General features: G+C 51.7%; 1 protein-coding gene across 10 annotated transcripts in view; it reads left to right on the top strand.

Annotated features, from left to right (window-relative positions):
* The window catches only part of TMEM63C (transmembrane protein 63C), a 79707-nt gene that overhangs the window by 26075 nt on the left and 32981 nt on the right, over positions 1-20651 (top strand). For 4 of the 10 annotated variants that reach the window (XM_037738502.1, XM_017528558.2, XM_017528557.2 and 1 more), the window contains 5 exons: positions 6624-6686; positions 12397-12559; positions 13102-13181; positions 13624-13705; positions 19146-19183. In XM_037738502.1, the coding sequence (XP_037594430.1) occupies positions 12410-12559; positions 13102-13181; positions 13624-13705; positions 19146-19183 (350 nt within the window). In that variant the 5' untranslated portion in view covers positions 6624-6686; positions 12397-12409. The other 6 variants (XM_037738499.1, XM_037738500.1, XM_037738501.1 and 3 more) reach the window with 4 other exon arrangements.

Here is a 20651-nt window from a genome sequence, read left to right as displayed (position 1 = left end):
TTTTTAGTAGAGACGGGGTTTCACCGTGTTGACCAGGATGGTCTCGATCTCTTGACCTCGTGATCCACCCGCCTCGGCCTCCCAAAGTGCTGGGATTACAGGCTTGAGCCACCGCGCCTATTTTACCTTTTTAACACAGGCATGAAGTCACCTGTCCTCCTCCCCGTGTCTCCCTGAGTCACTGCCCAGCTCCCAGGGCCTGGGTGACTGTGACATCCTCACAGCTGCCTCTGTCTTCTGCCTCCAGCCCCACCTGGGTGCCCTCATGGCTGCTCACTGACTTAGGGGCATGGGCAGAAAGGCATAGGTTGGGGTACAGGGTCTGGAGGACAAAGGAAGGAAACTTCCTGGCAAGGAGAGGCATCCCTGTGGGCATCCCAGAGGTGAGATGTATGGGGTGGGGAAGCCAACACGCTCAGCTTCCAGCCTGGGTCTAAGTTGCCACCTTCTCCCCCCATGGCATCCCAGCTCCCTCTGCCACCTGCAGGGGTGTTAAGAGGTTAGGTCTCTTAACCGCTCTGTGCCTAAAATTCCTCATTCATGAGATGGGATAATAATAGAAGCTGCCTGGTCCTTCTCTTTAACTGAGAGTCCCTTAGATGTACTACAGATCTGGGAGGGCATCCTCCTGTACCCCAGAAATACAGTCCTCCTGGAATAGGGCAAAGCCGCTCTCTTCCCACTTGGGCCTTCAGAGGCCACATGACATAGTGGAGCCAGACACTTAGATTCTAATCCTGCCTCTGTCTCTCTCCAGCTGTGTGACTTTAGGTCAGTTACTTAACCTCTCTGAACCTCAGTTTCTCTGCCTGTAAAATGGGTATACTGATTCTAACTTTTCAGGCTGCTACCTCTCAGGTTGCTTGTGAGGAATAAATGATGTTCAGTGGGATAGCCATAAGAAGGCCTGGCCCATCGCAAATGCCCATGTCCTCCCCTGCCCCTTTCCTCTCCTGAGGCCCCCTCAGCAGCTACACCCATGTGAGCCTGGAGTGTGATCCCAGTATTCCCTGTCAGCCTTTCCTTTTTTCCATTGACTTCTGTTTTGAGCCTAGCAGCTTTATTCCTGCTTATTGGAATCGGTGTTCTGTTCTCTGCCTCAAAGGCGGCATATAGCAAAGTGATCAGGAGGGAGCTGATAAGCCCCCCAGGTCAGGCCCTAACTTCAAGGTACCAGCTCCCTGATCTGGGCAAGTCTCGTAACCTCTCTGGGCCTGAAATTCCTCATTCATAAGATGGGATAATAATAGAACCTGCCTGGTCTTTGTACAGGAAACAGAAAACACTCTAAGAATCTTAAGCAAAACCAGGACTGGGACATGATGTTGTAGTCAGCTTGATTCATACAGGGAATCGCAGGGTTTCAATATCAATGGAAGAGTTAGAAGCTGGGTCTTCGGAACAGAGCAGAACTGTCCCTCCAGACAAATTACTCCTCACCCAGTCAGGAGGGCCATTACTAGAGCCACAGAGTTCACATCCCTTCACCTGCTATCCAGGGATGAGGAAACCGCTGCCACCTTTGCCACAATTGCCTCTCACACCACCCCCTTCCTGGGAGCCAGAGAGTGGGCATTGAACTTCCTGCAGAGGATCCCTTCTTGTCCTCGACATGGCTTGTCAACAGAACACCACCTGAGCACCAGGGAGATCGCCTTCTCCTTCCTCTCCTCCCTTCAGCCTTGTAACTCTATCTCCAGCATGTCTAATTGATGGGCTCTAATCTGTATCCAGAACCCCAGCTGCAAAGGAGTGTTGGAAATGTAGCTTTTAACTTTCCAGCTTCTGCAATATAGGAAGGCACAGAGACGGGAATGGATGCTGAGGGCGTCAACTGTATCCCACATGCAACTTGATTAATAGGTTTAACCCAGACGACAACTAAAGAGACTTGGCACATAGAACTCACTCAGTAAGTGTTAGCTGTTACTCTTATTCTTATTCTTGGGCTGGGGCACCAGCGAGCATTGCCTGGCCCTGCCCACAAGCCCTAGCAGAGAGTAGCCAAAGCTGATCCCCTAGCTCAGCATGGCGCTGTCCGTGGTGCTGAAAGCCCTGCGGGACCCAGCCAGGGGCAGCGGGATCATTGCCCTGCGTGCATCGTGGGCCCAATGGCAAAGTGGAACTCCAATCCTCTCACACCATACTGGGGCTTCAGGAGTGACTGTGGTAGAAGGGACGTTTGGGGACCTCTGAGGAAAGGCTAGCCTGGATCCTATGAAGAGGACAGCAAAGGCAAGAACTTACATTTGTAGCACAGTTTACAGAAAGAGTCTCTATGCACTATCTCCTTTAATTAACCCTCATTATCACCCTGGTGTAGGTAGGACAGATATGATGGTTAAGAAAAAACTGAATAGCAAGAGGTTAGGTAGCATCTGATAAACAATAGAGCCAGATTCACACCCAATCTCCTTACCTGCGGCTGTATTCTCCTTCCATTCCCTGCAGTGACTGGGGGTGGGACACTTGCTAGCCAATGATGTGCTATGTGGGGGCAAAAATTTGGGACTCACATACACTCTGTGCACTATGCATGTGTACAAATCACCTACATTTTATTATTTCCTACACTTGAGTGTGGCTCTGTGTAAAGGGCCTTCTGTCTCTCATTGAGACCTACTATGTAATAGTCTTTGGGAGAACCATGGAAAGTATAAGAGGAAGACTTGGTCCCTACCATCAAAGAGCCCATGGATTTGTTGGGGAGATGGCTGCTCATGTGCATAGAAAAGTGAGAGTATAGTGCAAGACAGCAATTGCAAGGCGAGCTGTGTAAAGAGAGTGGGAACCAGGTGCAGACAGGGCTGGTCATCTGAAAGAAGGCTCAGAGGAGTAGAATACAAGCTGGACTCAGGGGCTTTAAATGCTGATGAGACCAAGGCTCACCCAAGCCCAGGAGGAAGTGGCTCAAGCTGTGTAGGTGTGGGGCAAGCAACTCTGAATAAGGGGGCTGGTGGGGAAGAACAGAGGGTAGCATGAGGAAGCAGCCAGGCCAGTGGCCTCTGGGGTAACCTGAGAAATGCCAGAGAGCCAGAAGCTTCCAGTGAAGAGATGGTGTGGGCCCCTGTAGATCTTCAGCCAACTCTCCACAGATTCAGCACCAGCTGGGGGTGGGGGGCAGAGATTGCCTGGGAGGTGAATATAAGGACCAGTCTCATGAACTGCCACACTGCGATATGGTTTAAGAGGCACTGAAGTACCATCCTTTATCCCCAGATCTCCCCACCCTTGCTCCTTATTGAGTGAGAAAGTTTTTTGGGTCATCAAGAACTCCTTCTCTAGGTGCAAATAACCCTGGAAATCTCAGTCTGATGCTTTTATGTCTTGGCTGCACACAATAATTGACTGAAGATTCTCATGCTTAATGCCTGGGGCAGAACACGACTATCTAGAGGTACTAAACACCTTCCAGGTGACTTCACTGCCTGCCTCCCAGGCTGAGGAGACGCTGAAAGCACTGAGTGGGGAGTCAAAAACTCCCAGTTCTCATCCCCAATCCACCATTTTCCCCAGCCTTAAGCAAATCTCCGTAACTGCTAGAGACTCAGTTTCTCCATGTGTAAAGCTAAGCAAACCATTCTTTATTGGAAAGGTTTGAGGAGTTTGAGGATGGTGTAGAGCAGGGAAGGGCTTACTGATAATTACGGAAAAATTTATGGCCAGCTGACATGCCAGTGAAGGACATGAACCAGAGCCCTTCATTCCAGTGACACACCCTCCCTCTCCCCACACTTCCTCCAGTAGTACCCAGCCCCTACCCATGAGCGTAAACCTTAATGAGAGGGGGGACCTCAGTAAGAAGGGGCAAGTAAGAAGGGGCAAGGGGTGGTGGGGACAGGGCAGGAGACTTGGAGAAGAAGGGGAGGTGGGAGGGAATACCCATGACCAGGAATCCCAGCTTGTTTAAGTCCAAAACCATAGGAGATAATCTTACCTATTGCTAACAAAAAGGTGATTAATTATTGAAGCTACTGAGAAGGCCAAATGGCAAGGGGGCAGGGCGGGAGCTGTGGCTTTGTGCACTCTGGGGGCCATGGGGTTGGGGGAGAAAGTGGGGTGGCTCCCCAACCATTGCATCTTTTCCTAAGACATGACTTGTGGCTATAGTGATTCTCTAATCCAAACCAAAACACGGGCCCTGTGGACCAGTTCCTGAGAACTTGTGGGGATGGTGGGGCAGACTGGGCCCTGGGCTGTGCTGGGAAATGTAGGCGGGGTGGCTGCAGATCCAGCCTGAGTTCCTGGCTCAGCCCATTCTGCTTTCCGCTGCAACACCCTAAAGGCTAGGGAAGCTGCTGTCCCTGGACTGAAGCTTGAGCAAGGTTATCCCCTTCCTCTGCCCACTCCTCAGCATGTCTAGAGCAGCAGAGGCTCAGGGGCCAGCAAAGCAGAGGGTTACAAATGGTCTGGCTCCAGGGCCAGCTCTGCCACTCACGAGCACTGTGACCTCGGGCCAGTTAACCTCTCTGGGTCATGACCTTGGGCCAGTTGTTTAACCTCTCTGGGCCTTAATTTTCTCTTTCCTCTAGGGATGATTCTCATACCCTATGGTACTTATGAGGATTAAATGAACTAGTACTTAACCAGAAAATATTTGGCCCATATTAATTGCTCTGTAAATATTAGCTATTAATAAAATTGGTCCCTCCCCAGGTCCCTCCTGCACCATCCTAACTCTGGGCTCATCCCTGAGATTTGGCCTTGGCCTTGGCCTTGAGATGTCTAACTCATCTGGAAGGAGAAGTGGGGAGCAAAGTGCTGGCCTGGCTAGTTAGGGCAGCAGTGGATGAAACCAGGCTAGGTCTAGAGGCCGGGGAGTGAGCAGTAGGATGGGGCAGACAGAAAGGCAAAGCTAGCTCTTTTTGAAGCCTTTGACCAGTTGCCAGGGATAACTTTGCCCAAGCCCAGAAGAGCTGAGCTGCCAGCTTTTGGCATAGGAAGCCAGGATGGAGGAGAAATGAGACAGGAAGAGGGCCACACACTCTCCCATCAGATAAGATATGCAGCTGGGGGTGGGGGTGGGACCTGAAACCCTGACTCACCAACCAGCACTCACATCATCTCCACTGCCCCTCCTTGGCCCAAAGAGCAAGGCTGACATTTGCTTTTTATGCATAGGAAGGACAGAAACAACCACCACCTACTAGCTGCAGTCTGAGGGATAGTGGATGGACCTTTCCATCCTCACATCTCTCCTCTTGCCTGTTCTAGAACAGAGAGGGTGGAGGGAGGAGCATAGGGACTGTGCGGTCTGGGCCTCTCACCACAGTCTTACAAATAAGCTGCTGAGGAGGAGGATGGCAGTGCTGGCTAACTAAGCAGTCATATTTCTCAATCATTGTGCAAATGGATTGATATGGATTATCTTACTTCCCCTTTGCAATAATCCTGTAAGGCAATACTGTTATTATACCCATTTTCCAAAAATGGGAACCGAGGCTGAGAGAGATGAAGTCACTACTTCTGGTCACACAGCTAGCAAAGGTGGGTCTGGGATTAAGTCCAGTCGGTGGCTTCAGAGAGCCTGATCCTTCCCATTGCCCCAAACAGCCTTTGTTCTGTGCTGTGAAACTGATGTCTAATGATGAGTTTGCTGACACACCCACTGTGCCCTGCTGGGCTGGTGGTCCTGCTGTGTTTCCTGTTGGCATCCTAGAGTTTCTAGCTTCATTCTTTCCAGTGCTGATGCTTTAGTCTCCAGAAAGCCAAAATCTGGATTTTCCGCCTCTCTTCTTCACTCCCAAGAGCTAGCTCTCCCTCCAGAAAGAAGTAAGGTCCAGGGAGAATGAAGGGATGCAGAGAAAAGGCTTGGTGCTGCTCTAGGTTTCCACAGCAACAGCCTCCCTTGTTACTCCCTCTGCTTGCTGCCTGGGAAAGCTGAGGAGGGTGGTGAGGTGGGAGAGGGCAAGGATCTTGTCTCCTTTGTTTTCCTCCCTCACTTCCCTGTAGGTTGGGCAGCTAGGTTGAACTGAAAGCTTATATCTGACCAACCTGCTGGATGGAATTCCCCACCTCCTGCCCCCACTCAAAGCTTAGCAGCTGAGGCCTTGTAACTAGGGGTCCTCCCAGGCAGAAGGGCCACCTGGTCCAAGCTGCCCAACAGCAATCCTCTCCCTAATCCCAAAGGCTGTGATGTGAGCTCCCTAGAGAGGATCTCATGTTTGTACTTCCAGAGTCTACCTGGAATAGATACTCAATGAGTTGTTGAATGAATGACTGAATGAATGAACCAACCAATAGCGATCTATTCTACACTGTAGCCACTGCCATTCATTTTCACTTCCTCAAAACATTATGTTCAGTCTTCCCTCTATGTCTTTGCCAATATAGTGCCTCTACCCACACTTTCCCATTGCACAGGACTAACTCCTACACCCCCTTCACATCTCAGCTTGGAGGTCACTTTGTCAAAATTCAAAGGTTTTGCACTTCAAAAGACACCATCAAGAAAATGAAAAGCAACAGATCAGGAGAAACGATTTGCAAAACAGACCTCTGGTAAAGGACGTAAATTTGAGCCTAAAGATGACCAAAGGGGCCCTGAAGGAGTGTGCTGCCGGCAAGAGAGCTCCTGGGTCTGTAAGTCTTGTGGTCTCTCCACCGCATTTGTTCTTTTGCAGCAACCCCGTAGCTGAGCGGAGCCTCCAGGCCTGACGTGGACCTTCACTGGAGAAGCGACTCAGGTGGGAAAAGTCTCCCCGGGCCTCTTCACCTGCAGGATCGCCTTCCTACACCTTCCCCTGCCCTCTTCCTTAGCGCGGGCTCCTCCCAGTGACCACCAGCAGAACTGCAACCTCCTGCCGTAGCTGACCTAGAGCTTGAGGTAGCTCAGGTGCCAGCTCCTTCCTCCAAGAGACCTTAGAAATGCCGTTGGCTGCTGCTCTGATGCTCCGGCAGAAGGTGTGCGGTTAAAGTGTACTGTGTTCGATGTAAACTATTATGAGTTTGCATTTGGCTAAACGTGTTAGTGAGTGAGTGAATCAGCCACCTGGGGTAGACATAGGAAAACCATGGGTAGCCTAGGCAGAGTTCGATGGAGCAGGAATTAGGGAAACTGAGAAAGACAGGCAAGAGACTTCCAGATCCTGCTAGATGCTAATATAGAGGATGGGAGTGGGAGGAGTTTTGTGCACCCCTTCCTTTTCCAGGACTACTCTCAGGTCCTCCCTCATGGGTTCTGTGAGTGAGCTCAAAAGCCCAGACTCCCAGGCTACCTCCCATCCCCTGCTTCAGTCCCTTTACCTTTATTCCTTCTCCATCCCAATCTCCCAGCCCCCCCAACTCCTGGAACCTTTCCATGGCACCCCCTGGATCTCCACTCTTCATTTTGCACATATTTATGGATGCTCCCCGTGCTCCAGGCATTGTTCTGCAAGACTGACACATCCTAGCTCACTCACTCCTCTGAACAGCCCTGTGAAGCGGGTACTAATGGCTGTTGCCATTTCCACTTTACAGAGGAGTAAAGTGAGGCATGGAGACCATAAGCACCTTGCTAAAGGTCACCCAGTGAGTGATGAGCGAGCGTTGGAGGTTAGACTCTGTGTCATGGAGCCCACAATGGCCAGAAGCATCCCCAGCCCCTCGTTCCCCCACCTTCCTGCTGGGAGACTCCCCAGCCCAGCTTCCCTTTCCACCCTCATAGAAGGTGGCTCCTGCTTCTCCCCCAACACCACTGGCCTGGGGATGGAGACACATCTTTCTTGTTCCTCTTGGCAACGTTGAGGCTCTTCCTCCCTGCTTTCTCGGACCACAGGTGTCAGCCTAGATATCTTGCTGCCTGTCTTTGTTAGTCATCGAGGAGCCCCCCAGGCCACTCTTCCCTTCCCACCTCACTGTCTCCCCAGTGCCTTTCCTGTCTCCATTCTCGCTGATGTCAAGGTTTACATCTCCACAAAGATGATCCTTCTAACACTCAGCTGCGCACTCCCACAGTCATGCCCTAGACCCGATCACCACCATCAGCTGCAATCTCTGTCATCTCAGCACCAGGCATCCCACTTTCCTCGTGCCACTCCCTCTGCGCTACACCTACTAGTCATCCACAATTCTTCCACCTCCCCTTGGAATTCCAGTACCTTTCCCTGTTCCTCACCCATCTTGCAACTCATTTCTCTCCTGACTCAAATTCCATGGCCAATCATTAGAATTATTCACCTGCTGCACCCTCAACCCTCTTGTCTTATGCTCATGCTTGCTTGGGGAAGCCTCTACCCCAACTAAGTCTTCCACGCCTGTGACCATCCAGGTGAATACAGCACAGCAAGCCTGGCTGCGCTCGTCAATTCAAGATCGTAAGCCTCCGCGGGCCCCACTGCTGCCTGGCTGTCCTACTCCATTTCGCTAATCCATCCTCTCTCATTCCCCTAGACCTCTATTTCGACCTTTCTTCCTGTCCTCAAACATCCAACATCTGCCCACTACCAGCACTTCACACTCCACTGAGACCTCATTTCTTTTTTTACTGAGAAACTAGAAGCAAGGCTGGGTGTGGGGGCTCATGCCTGTAATCCCAGCACTTTGGGAGGTAGAGGTGGGTGGGTCACCGGAGGTCAGGAGTTCAAGACTAGCCTGGCCAACATGGCGAAACCCATCTCTACTAAAAATACAAAAATTAGCCAAGTGTGGTGGTGGGTGCCTGTAGTCCCAGCTACCCAGGAGGCTGAGGTAGCAGAATTACTTGAACCCCAGAGGCAGAGGTTGCAGTGAGCAGAGATTGTGCCACTGCACTCCAGCCTGAGTGACAGAGTGAGACTCTGTCTCGAAAAAAAAAAAGAAAAAGAAACTGGAAGCAGTAAGGACAGAACACTCGCCGGCTCCCACCGCCACACCCGGGACCAGCCAGCACCTGGGCATGCGTGCTGCCTTTCCGTCCCACTCCTGAGCCAACAGCCTAGCTCCCAGCAAACACCTCCACCTGAGCACTCCTGCCGTCTCACATTGCTCCAGCAATTCCCCCTCCTCCTACTTCTTCCACTGAATCATTCCCACCACTATATGTGTTATTTCTCCCATCTTAACCACATTCACCTCCAATTACTCTTCCAGAGAGTTGTTTTTGCCACTCATTCCAAGTCCTCTCCTGTCATTCTGTCTGGAACCTATTCCAGTGTGGCCACCTGCACATGGCGTAAACCATGGCTCATTTGGCCGGGCCCGGTGGCTCGTGCCTATGCTCTCAGCACTTTTGGAGGTGGAGGAAGAGGAGTTCAAGACCAGTCTGGGCAACATAGTGAGACCCTGTCTCAATTTAAACAAAGAAAGAAAGACAAACCGTGGCGCGTTCTCAGTTGTCATCTTACTGGACGGAAGGAAGGAAGGAAAGGAAGGAAGGAGGGAGGAGGGAGGGAGGGAGGGAGGGAGGAAGGAAGGAAAGAAGGAAAGAAGGAAGGCAGGAAGGCAGGGAGGCTGGCAGGTTGCCATCTTACTTGATCACATCAACACCGGTTCCTCCCTCCTCATGTAAACATTGTCTTCATTCAGTCCAGGCCACCACCCTCTCCTTCTTTTCCTCCTTCCTCACTGGCTGCTGCTTCTCAGCCTCCTCCTCTGTTCCTTCCTCCCCTGTCTTGTAGATATTGGAGGGCCCTGAGGCTCCCAGCCTGGATCTCTCCTCTCTCACCACATTCTCTTCTGTGATTCAGGGCTTTGCCAAGAGCTGTTGCCATGCTGGTGGCATCTGCCTCACACTTACGTCTCCAGCCTCTCTTCTAAACTGCAGACTCACCTGTCCAACTCCCTGCTCCCCATCTCCACTTAGCGTGCCCCAAACTCAACTCCTGGTTGTACCCCTGCTTGCCCTCCCCCTCCCACCAGCACTGTCCGTGTCCAGCCTGCACTTTCTGCCTCTCCCGTTCCATAACAGCAACTCTGTCTTCCAGCGGCTCAGGCCAAAAACCTGAGAATCATCCCTGACTCCTCTCCCTCTGTTGCATCCCCCATCTAACCCGCTGGTGAATCTTGTTGGCTCCACATTCAGAATATTTCCAAAATCTGAGCACGTCTCCCACCTCCACTGCCCCCATCCCCGTCCAGGCTACCGTTCTCTCCTGCCTGGACCTGGCTGAGCTCTCTGCATCTACTTCTCTGCTTGTTCACCCCTCCTGCTCCCCCATTTAGTCTCCATATGGGGATCAAAGAGATCTCATTAAAACAAGGAATTGTAGGCCAGGTGTAGTGGCTCACACCTGTAATCCCAGCACTTTAGGAGGCAAAGGCAGGAGAATCACTTGAGGTCAGGCGTTTGAGACCAGCCTGGGAACATAGTGAGACCCTTGTGTCTATCACAAAATGTTACAAACTAGCCTGGTGTGGTGGCATGCACCTGTAGTCCCAGCGACTCTTGAAGATTGCTTGAGCCCAGGAATTGGAGGCTACAGTGAGCTATGATCATGCCACCGCACTCCAGCCTGGGTGATAGAGCAAGGCTCTGTCTCTCTCTTAAAAAAAAATAAAAAGTCATTTTAATTCACTCCTTGGCTCACTCCCCATGCCCCTCGCCCTGCCCTGTGCAGCCTCACTGGTCTCGTTACCTCCCCAACTCTCTGGTCAAGCTCAAAGCCCAGGGCCTCTCCTCCACTTAAAGAGCTCTTTCCCCTACAGTTGCATGCTTCACTCTCCCTCCTCAAGTCCTTGCTCAAATGTCACTCTCTCAGCGAGGCCTTCCCTGATCACTGCTTTACAATTCTAACCTCATCCTCATCCCTCCTCTTTGTCTACCCCGTAGAATCCCACAAGGGAGAGATTTTTATTTATCTTGTTCACTGGTGCATTTGTCTAGCGCACAGCAGGTGCTCACCAAATATTTGAATACATCAATGAATGGATAAATGAGTCTACTTTTCTTGAATGGAAATAAAGAGTTTCCAGGTAGGGGTGAGGTCTGAAGCCAAAATAAGTGATCTTTTGAGAGAAGAACAACCTTGCAGATAAGTTCAAGCAGCTACCAGACACCTTCCATTTTCACCCACCCTTCCCACCCTTACCCGCGCCTGAGGAGTGTGATGCCAGGGATGGAAGGCTCTGCATTGGTGTCTTACTAAAGTGTTCAGGCTCACGGAGTTGGCTCTGGTCCCTGGGTAGGTGCTGGTCTCCCTAGTTCAAATGCTGGAAGACAGAGACCTTTCTAAGCCAGGCACAGAAATAACAAACTTCACCTATTCCCAGTTATTTGTGGGAGCTAAAAACTAAAACAATTGAACTCACGGAGATGGCAGAAGCTGGTTGCCAGAGGCTGAGAAGGGTATGAGGGTGGTGGGGAGTGGGAATGGGTAATATGTACAGAAAAACAGAATGAACGCCGGGCGCGGTGGCTCAAGCCTGTAATCCCAGCACTTTGGGAGGCCGAGGCGGGTGGATCACAAGGTCAAGAGATCGAGACCATCCTGGTCAACATGGTGAAACCCCGTCTCTACTAAAAATACAAAAAATTAGCTGGGCATGGTGGTGCGTGCCTGTAATCCTGGCTACTCAGGAGGCTGAGGCAGGAGAATTGCCTGAACCCAGGAGGCGGAGGTTGCGGTGAGCCGAGATCGCGCCATTGCACTCCAGCCTGGGTAACATGAGTGAAACTCCGTCTCAAAAAAAAAAAAAAAAAAAAAAAGAAAAACAGAATGAATAAGATCTGGTATTTACTAGCACAACAGGGTGACTGTAGTCAAAGACAATTTAATTGTATATTTTAAAACAACCAAAAGAGTGTAATTGGATTGTTTGTAACACAAAGGATAAATGCTTGAAAGGATGGATACCTCATTTATCCTGATGTGGGTATTACACATCGCCTGCCTGTACCAAAACATCTCAGGTACCCCATAAATACACACACCTACTACGTACCCACAGAAGTTAAAAAAAAAAAAAAAGACAGGGACCTTTCTTGAGTCACTGCAAGTGCCAGGCACTGCATTCCCTAGAAGCTTTGCCCCTTACCATGGCTGGAGGGTGACTGGATCACAGAACTGTTGAATGCAGAGATGGTTGTCAGGGAGCCCCATCTGCATGGGCGTTCTGTGAACACAGGGAGCTTTGACTTCCAACCTGAACATTTCCACGCTGGGTCTGACCCACCTTTGTGAGATTTGTCCATGTATATATACAAGAGAAACTTCCCAAGGTAGAACTGGAAAGGCCTGTTTGGATGTGCATTTTACAGCTCTCGTTCCAGGGATCCAGTGATACAGAGTAAGAACTCTCCCAGGAAGCCGGAGCCAGCCTGTCACACCGGCCCTGGGCTAGGGCAGCTGTTCTCTTGCAGAACAGGGCTGTGTGCCATCTTGTGGGCTGACCCTCTTGTCTGGGTCTGAAGTGGCCATCCCACTACTCCCCAGCAGGCTTCTGTGTTTTGCAAAGTGCAAGTCTTTGTGTCTGACCTGGACACCCTCTGTTCCCCAGGGAGCCTCCCAGGATGTCTGCCTCACCACTCAACCTGAGTGGAGAGGTAAAGTTAAAGAACATGACAGTGGATGAATGCTTCCAGTCTCGGAGCACCGTTCTCCAAGGGCAGCCCTTCGGGGGCGTCCCCACTGTGCTGTGCCTGAACCTCGCCTTGTGGCTGGTGAGTCCTGGGTGCTGCAGGAGACACACAGTAAAGCCTCAGACAGGGTCAGACTTTCCCAGGTGACACAGTGGAGGACCCAGTTGTCCAAATGGACAACAGCCACAATGATGGGAACTGCCTGCATGTCAGCCTTGCCCAGGGTGGCCCTGGTAGGTGGGCTTCGGAGAGAAGAGCCTGGAGAAACAGGCAGAATTCTGCGATTCTCTTCCATGCGTCATTGTCCAAAGGTCCACCTGGCCTCCTTTCTCTTCCTCATTGCTGAGATCTTCAAGGCACATTCTGGTCCCATAGATCTGCACATGCCGGCAGCTCCTTCATTCAACAAACTCTGAGCATGCACTCTGCCCAGAACCTGCTGGGCGCTGCTGGAAACCTGGAGTTGAAAGAAATGGCCCCTACTCCAGCAGAGTTCACCTTCTAGTGGAGGAGCTCCCTGGGGACCTCAGGGACAGGGTCTCCCCCAAGGGAATGCAGGGGGCCAGCCAAGGGGAAGGGATCCCTGAACTCTCCCACCCCACATTGCTTTTCCTGGCCTGTAGCTCGTCCTCCTGATTTACTCCTTCCTCCGGAAAGCTGCATGGGACTACGGGCGCCTGGCTCTGCTGATACACAATGACAGGTGAGGAGGGGTCTGGGTGGGTGAGCTGTTGCCCCCTTGGGGAGAACCTGCTGCCAAGGCCAGGACGCAGCTCCACCCAGTGCCCGAGCTGCAGCAGGTGTCTTGCCAGCAGGTGGCATCTCATCGCTGGCCTGTGCCCCTGCTCTGCCCTCCCTGCAGGAAGGGAACTTGGAGGGCAGCCATCCCTGGGCGTAAGGGCATGTTCTTCTCTGGCCTTAGACTTTCTGGATCACGTGGCTGGACTCCCAGCATGCCTGGTGCACCTGGCACAGGGGCGACTGCCGTCTATGCCCAGAGCTGTGTGCTCTGCAAATGAACTGAGGCACACCTGCCCCGGGCAGAGCAGAGGGCAGCCCTCAGCCAGGCAGTAGAGAGGAAGCAGGGCAGGCAGCTGAGACCTTTCTCTCCCTTCCTACCTCCCTGCCCCTTCCCTGGCTGGCAGCCTGACCTCGCTGATTTATGGGGAGCAGAGCGAGAAGACATCTCCCTCGGAGACTTCCTTGGAGATGGAACGCAGAGACAAGGTGAGTGTTGGGAGCTGTGTGGGCGGTGGGACTCCCAGCACTGGGCAGGTGGGTGTGGTGTGCACAGGGAGAAGCAAAGCTTTGCAATGAGCCAGACTCAACCACTCCAGCAGTGTGACCTTGAGCAAATTCCTCGGCCTCCCCAAGACTCAGTTTCTCCACCTGAAAGATGGAGATATTGACCATACCTACTACCAGGGTGCCAAGTGAGTGTTAACTAATTAAGAGACCTTGAGAGATTTTTAACATTAATTTCTCTTCTCTGCTCAAATCTCCAGCCCTTCTCACAGTCCCGTCTTGCCCACATCCCCGCCCCTCACTTGGAGTCAAGGCCTCACCTCCTATTTCATGTAGAAGATTCTAGTCATCCGTCAGGGAGTCCCTCAGCCTCAGGCTTCCCAGCCCTGTTTAGTGGAGCCCAGTCAGCTACTTCCTCCTGTTTCCTGGAGAAGGCCAGCCCTCTACCCGACTTCAGCCACTTGTTGGGAAGCACCTGCTGTGTGCCAGCCGCTGGTCTGGAAGCTAGGGACCAAGTCCTGCCTTGTGGCGCTGTCTTCCCGGGCAGGAGAGGTGACCAGACAGACGTGTAGACTGGCAATAAGGCCTGGTGGAGAACGCCGGCGGGGGGGTGGGGTGGGTGCGGCACAGGGGGAATCAGGGATGGTCGTGGGCAGTGGTGACATTTCAGCAGGGCCACGAATGCTGTGAGAGAGCGAGCCCTGAGAACGGCCTCCTCGCCCCCTCCCCCCACAGCTGAACTCCTGACAGTGGCCCATGCCACTGTTACTTCCTCGCCTCCCACTCACGCCTCCTCTCCCGCTCACGTCCCACCTCCGGCTCACACCCTGCCTCCCCACCCACTCATGCCTCCCCTCCAACACATCCCCTGCCTTCCACTCATCCCTCCCACTCACGCCCAGCCTCCCCTCCCACGCCTCGCTTCCTACTCGCACCTCGCCTCCCACTCACGCCTCAGCCTCTTCGAATGTGGGCTCCATCACTCCACCCAGACAACCTAGCCCCTGCCACTAAATCCAATGGACTTTCCTCAGTTCACATGTTGGCTGCATTCTCAGAAGCGTCCGACCCTGCAGACCTTGTTTCTCTCTTGCACAGCGCTCTCTGTTGCACTGGTGGCGTCACATTCTCTGGGTTTTCCTTCTACTCTGTCTGCCCCTCCTCTGTGTCTTCTGCAGGCTTCTTCTCCATGCCAGGAGTTCCCCCAACCAGCTGATCCCATACCCTTCCCCTGGCCCTGACTCCTGGGCAATGACGCCCACACTCACAACTTCCTTTGCCATGGATACTACTAAAGTCTTTTGCAAGGGATACTGCTAAATACTACACAGATACTGCTAAATTCCTGTCCCCAGCTAATCCTCTCGCTGGGCTCCAGCCTCATTTACCCAATGGCCTTCAAGATATCTCCACATGGATATCGTAAAGGCATTTGGGGTTCCATTTATCCAAAGTATTTCGTGATATCCCACCACATCCATGTGTTCCTATGACCTTGGTCTCGGAGCTCTCACCATCCTCCCCAGGGCTTCCTCTCACTGTTACCCAGGCTCCCGGGCATGGCCAATGTGTCTCCATGTTGTGTGGCTTTTACCTTCCCAGCTTTCTTCTCTCCATCCCTCCTCCCATCTCCTGGTCCAGGCCTCCATCAGCCTCTTGCCTGGACAACCGCAGTAGCTCTGACTGATCCCTTTAGGTCCACACTCTCAGACCCTTATCCATTTTCCACCTGCATCCAGAGAGATTCCCATGCCTCGGACATGCATTCTGCTGCAGACCTTCACTGTCTTCCTGGGGCTTGTGGAATCAAGTGCGGATGCATGCCGTGGCCTGGTAGTTCAGTCCGTGGCTTCCTGTCCTTCCTCTCTTACTCCTCCCCACCCCCTACCCCCGCCACGTGGGTCCACCTTTTAGCTTCTCAACAGGGCCACCTGCTTCCCTCCACCAGCCCTTTCCCAGGCTCTTCCCTCTCCCCCTTCTCCAGTGGCCCTTCTCTGAGTCACCTTTTGTTGAGATTTCAGCTTAACCACCACTTCCCCAGGGAGCCCTGACCATCCCTCCTGGGTCCAGATATCTTATTATATGCCCACAGAAAATGCATGTCTGTCTTTCTTCCTTCCTTTCTTTCTTTTCTTTCCTTTCTTTCTTTTTTCTTTCTTTCTCTTTCTTTCTTTCTTTATTTCCTTCTTTCCTTCTTTCTTCTCTTTTCCTTCCTTCCTTCCTTTCTTTCCTTTCTTTTCTTTTCTTTCGTTTCACAGAGTTTCACTCTTGTTGCCCAGGCTGGAGTGCAGTGGCACAATCTCGGCTCCCTGCAACCTCTGTCTTCTGGGTTCAAGCAATTCTCCTGCCTCAGCCTCCTGAATAGCTGGGATTACAGGTGTGCACCACCACACCTGGCTAATTTTTTTTTTTGAGATGGAGTCTCACTCTGTCCCCCAGGCTGGAGTGCAGTGACACAATCTCGGCTCACTGCAGCCTCCGCCTCCTGGGTTCAGACAATTCTTCTGCCTCAGCCTCCCAAGTAGCTGGGACTATAGGCATGTGCCACCATGCCCATCTAATTTTTGCATTTTTAGTAGAGACAGGGTTTCACCATCTTGGCCAGGCTGATCTTGAACTCCTGACCTCGTGATCCGCCCGCCTCAGCCTCCCAAAGTGCTGGGATTACAGCCATGAGCTCTTGAACATTCTTAACCCTATCTGTAATCATCCCTCATCTGCAAGATCAGTTTGTGTGTCTGTTTCCCACAGTGACAGGAGCTTGGGTTTGCTCCCCACTGCACCCCACATCCAATCCGGCCTGCCACGTACTTAGCACCTGGTAGGTACTTGGCTGTGCGAAGTAAGCAGAGCCACATTCCTCCCATCATCATCCCTCGAGAGACTGGGTCCTTCACTTGCTAGGATCTGCCCTCTCCAAAGTGCGGAGCCTCAGACAAGTGACTTCATCTCTTGGAGGCTTCCTGGGTAGAATGAGGGCAGCAACACCTACCTTGCAAGGTGGCTCGCAGGTTTATTTTTAGAAACATCACTTTTGATTTTTTTCTTGTTACAATGATAAAAGGATGGTTTTATTTTAAAAAACCTAAGAAGATAAATCATTATGGCAGCAGTGAGGAGGACAAACTGAGGAGGGCGTAAATTAAATTAGACAGGGAACAGGGAGTTCAATGACATGGCCCCACAGTGTCCAGCCAGGATGGGGAGCCCTCAGCCAGGGCCAGGTGATATGGGTAAAGAAAATGGGTCTCACCATGCTGCCCTGAGCAAGTCAGGTCAGGTATTGTTACCCCCAGGTAGCAGAGGCCCAGATAGGTGCAGTGAATTGACAGCTGTCACTCTGTCACGTCAGCTGAGCTGGCTCCTGGGGACTGTGGCCATGTGTCTGCCTCTCACATGGCTGTTCAGCTGCTGAGCTTTCTGAATGGTTTATGTCTTCAGAGTGACAGCGTATACTCAGGGGAATGTGTGTGTGTATGTGTGTGTGTGTGTGTGTGTGCATGCACGCACGCACACGCATGAGAGAAAGAGGGAAGAGAAAGAAGAGAGGAAAGGAGAGGAGAGATCCACACGGGGTGTTCATGACCACGATTCTATTCATGACCTTTCGTTGATGACCCGTCCTCTGTCTATTTCAGTATACACCTGTGCCCCTGTAGTGGAAGGGGCAGAAACATTCCCAGGAAGGTGTGTCCCCGATGGTGCCTGATCGTGAGGGGCCATCAAGAAAGCTACTACGTGTTCCCTTAGTCAGTTGCACCTTGTTTGCCCAGCTGGGCAGTGGAGACAGACTCTCCGTGCAGGGAGGGGTGGCAGGACCTCTCTCGGCCCAGCTCTGCCTGGCAAGTGACCCCTCCCTGGGGATGCTCCCCACTGCTGCTGCCGCCACCACACTTTTCCCTTCCTTGCTCTGACTCATAGCTGAACATTTAACCTTAATTTAGCTCCCCAGGACATAGCTGGAGAAACGGTCTGCCATGAACACCTGCCAATTGGCCATTGCTACCATCAGCCAACCTGACACAGGGAGGGGGATTTAGAAAGTGGGACTTATGCCGAAGGGAGCAAGGGACTTCTGTTTCATTTGTGCCTTCTCAAAAGGAAGCAGCAAGGTCAGGTAAAAAAGAAACAGATGTCTTTTGCTCCCCTCGGCATAAAGCCCACTTCTGAGTCCCTTCCCTGTGTTGGGTTGGCTGACAGTTGCTTCCATTTGGGAATACCCCTTCCCCAATCCATGTGGTTCCTGAGGACTATCAATCAAAAGGTCTGCCTGGTTCACAGAAGTGCACGTGACCCAAACGGGGCAGTCTAGAGCTGTCACCTCATGGAAGGTTTTTCTAAGTCCTCTGGGATCCCAGAAGGAAGCAGACACCAGGGTAACTTCACCAGCTACCAGAGCTGGCAGCTATTAGAGTTGCAGGCCTCAGCCCCATCTCACACACCATTCCAAAGACCACTCTCTCTAGTCCCCGTCCAATCTCCCTATGACCAAGGCTACCTTTCCCCACCACCCAGAAACTTCAGACAGCAAGACCCCAAGAGAAAGGTATCAACAGGACAGGACTCTCAGGCGCAAGAGGAGAAACCAAGCTCAAACTAGTTTTACATCAAAAGGGTAACTTGCAGCTCAAGTGTGGGAAAATTCATGAAGAGTACCTGCTTCAGGCATAGCTAGATCCAGGAAGTCTAGCAATGCCCCCAGGACCCCCTCTCTTGTCCTTTCCCTCTGAGCTGGTTTCTTTCTCAGACAGGCTCTCTGCACATGGCATCAAAGATGCCACCAAACCACTCCAGGCTTCATGGTGTTTACCGAGGTGAAGTAATTCAGAGGGAAAGAGACTTTCTCCCTTGCAACATCCATATCAATCCCCTTAAGGGATTTTTTTTTTTAATTTTAATAAGTGGGATCTTGCTGTGTTGCCCAGGCTGGACTCAAACTCCTGGGCTTAAGTGATCCATTTACCTCAGCCTCTTGAGCTGCTGAGATTACAAGTGTAAGCCACCATGCCTGGCTTCCTTAAGGAAATTTTAATTGGACCCACTTGGGTAAAGTTCCCATTGGCCAACCAATCACTGGAGGCAAACTCCCACTGGATGGAGTAAGAGTAGAAGCCCACTGGACCACATGCATCCAGGGAAGGGCGTTTCCAGAAGGAAGCAAAGAAGCACAGAGAGAAAGCAACAGACATTCACCCTCCAGCTCAGAGACCACCTTCTAAGTCCCATTTCCTGTAAGAGGAGGGCAGAGATGTCCACTCATTTCCAGGGGAACATCTCCCTCCACAGTCACCATCAGTTCCCAACTGAACCTTTAGGCTCTTTTTCCCAGGAAGGAGGCCCCTCAAATGACCTGGCTGCCTGCGGAGCTGGGCAGGGCAGGCCAGGGCCTGGGTTTCTCACAGTTTCTCTCCTTCCCCCCCAGGGCTTCTGTTCCTGGTTCTTCAACAGCATAACCATGAAGTAAGTGCCCGGGCTCTACCAGCTTATGACCTTGTTGCTTTGGGGGTGGGGGTGGGGGAGTGGAAGCGCCTGGAAAAATAAGCAGCCCCCAACCCGGGACGACAGGGCCTGAGCTCCATACCCTCCCACCACATCGGCCCAGCACCGGTGAATGATGCTTTCCTGGGTTACAGTTGGTGAAGTGGGAGCTGGGCCTAGCCCGCTGCCCCTGTTATCTCTGCCTCAGCCCTCTATTAAAAGGACCACTGAGTCCTCTATTAAAAGGATCACTTTTAGTAGCTGAATCATTACTCGCATGCTTATAGACATGCTTCTGTGAACTCCACACCAGGAAAAAGAAATCCTTCTTTGTGCTATCCACTTGATTCCTGTGACCATCATTCAGTATATCATGTGTTCACCCTTCTGCCCAAGCAAACACATTGGGCAGAAGAGCAGGCTTCTCTCGGCCTCAGTGCCCAGAGAGCAGAGGGGCAGCCCTTGCCCACCTCACCTTCTGGGTTTTTTGAATGCCAGACCCCACTTTGCAAACAAGCAGACCCCAAGTCACCTGTTTTCTCCTGATTCCCCAACCAGAAGCATCTGTTCTTCTACCAGCCAGACACTTGAGCAGAGCAGACACTTTCCAGAACTCTATGTTCCCACTGGGTAGGCATACACACATGCACACTTTTACATACATGCACACACATGCACATGTGCACATAGCACTACCTCCACCTCAGACTCCATACACTTACGGGCTCTCCCTGAATATGCTCCATCTGTTCTGCTTGCCCATCCTTTAAATCCTTCCTCCCCACCCCTGCCCAAAGACTCCTATCACAGAGGCCCCTCCGTTAGGCACCCAGCATCTGGGACAGCAGGAAGGCAGGGCATTGCACCATGCATACAGCACACCTTGACAGCAGTGTCATAGAAGATGGATTAAAGCATTTACTGAGCAGGGATAAGTCAATCAGAGTCCCCATACACAAACCCATGCAGTCTGTCGGAGAAATGAAGGTGAACAAGACTCCCTTCGTACCATGCAGAGTGGGAGGGTTATAATTGCTATGCGAAAAGCATTTGGGGAAGAGAGAAATGAATTCCAACTGGAAAAGTCTAGTTTTGCGCCGGGCATAGGAGGACAGGAAGAGTTCCAGCAGGCACGATGTGGGACGTGGAGGGCACATCAGAAGTGAAGGACTGCGTGAGCCAGTTTGTTGCAGAGATGAGTAGGGTGTGCACAGACATGTTAAATCTGGTGTGGCTAGAAGCAAGGTTTTGTGGTAAGCGTGGCAGGGGAGGGTAAAAAATTGGGCTAGAGAAGGATCAGCTGGCATTTTTTTTTCTTTTTTCTTTTTTTTTTTTTTTTTTTTTTTTTTTTTGTTTTTTTTTTTTTTTTTTTTTTTTTTTTTGAGACAGAGTTTGGTTTTGTACCCAGGCTGGAGTGCAGTGGCATGATTTCAGCTCACTGCAACCTCCG

This window comes from Cebus imitator, unplaced genomic scaffold (assembly GCF_001604975.1).
Source record: "Cebus imitator isolate Cc_AM_T3 unplaced genomic scaffold, Cebus_imitator-1.0 Scaffold54, whole genome shotgun sequence".
Lineage (NCBI taxonomy): Eukaryota > Metazoa > Chordata > Mammalia > Primates > Cebidae > Cebus > Cebus imitator.
Note: the sequence above shows the minus strand (reverse complement) of the source record. Positions and strands in the feature narration are given on the sequence as shown.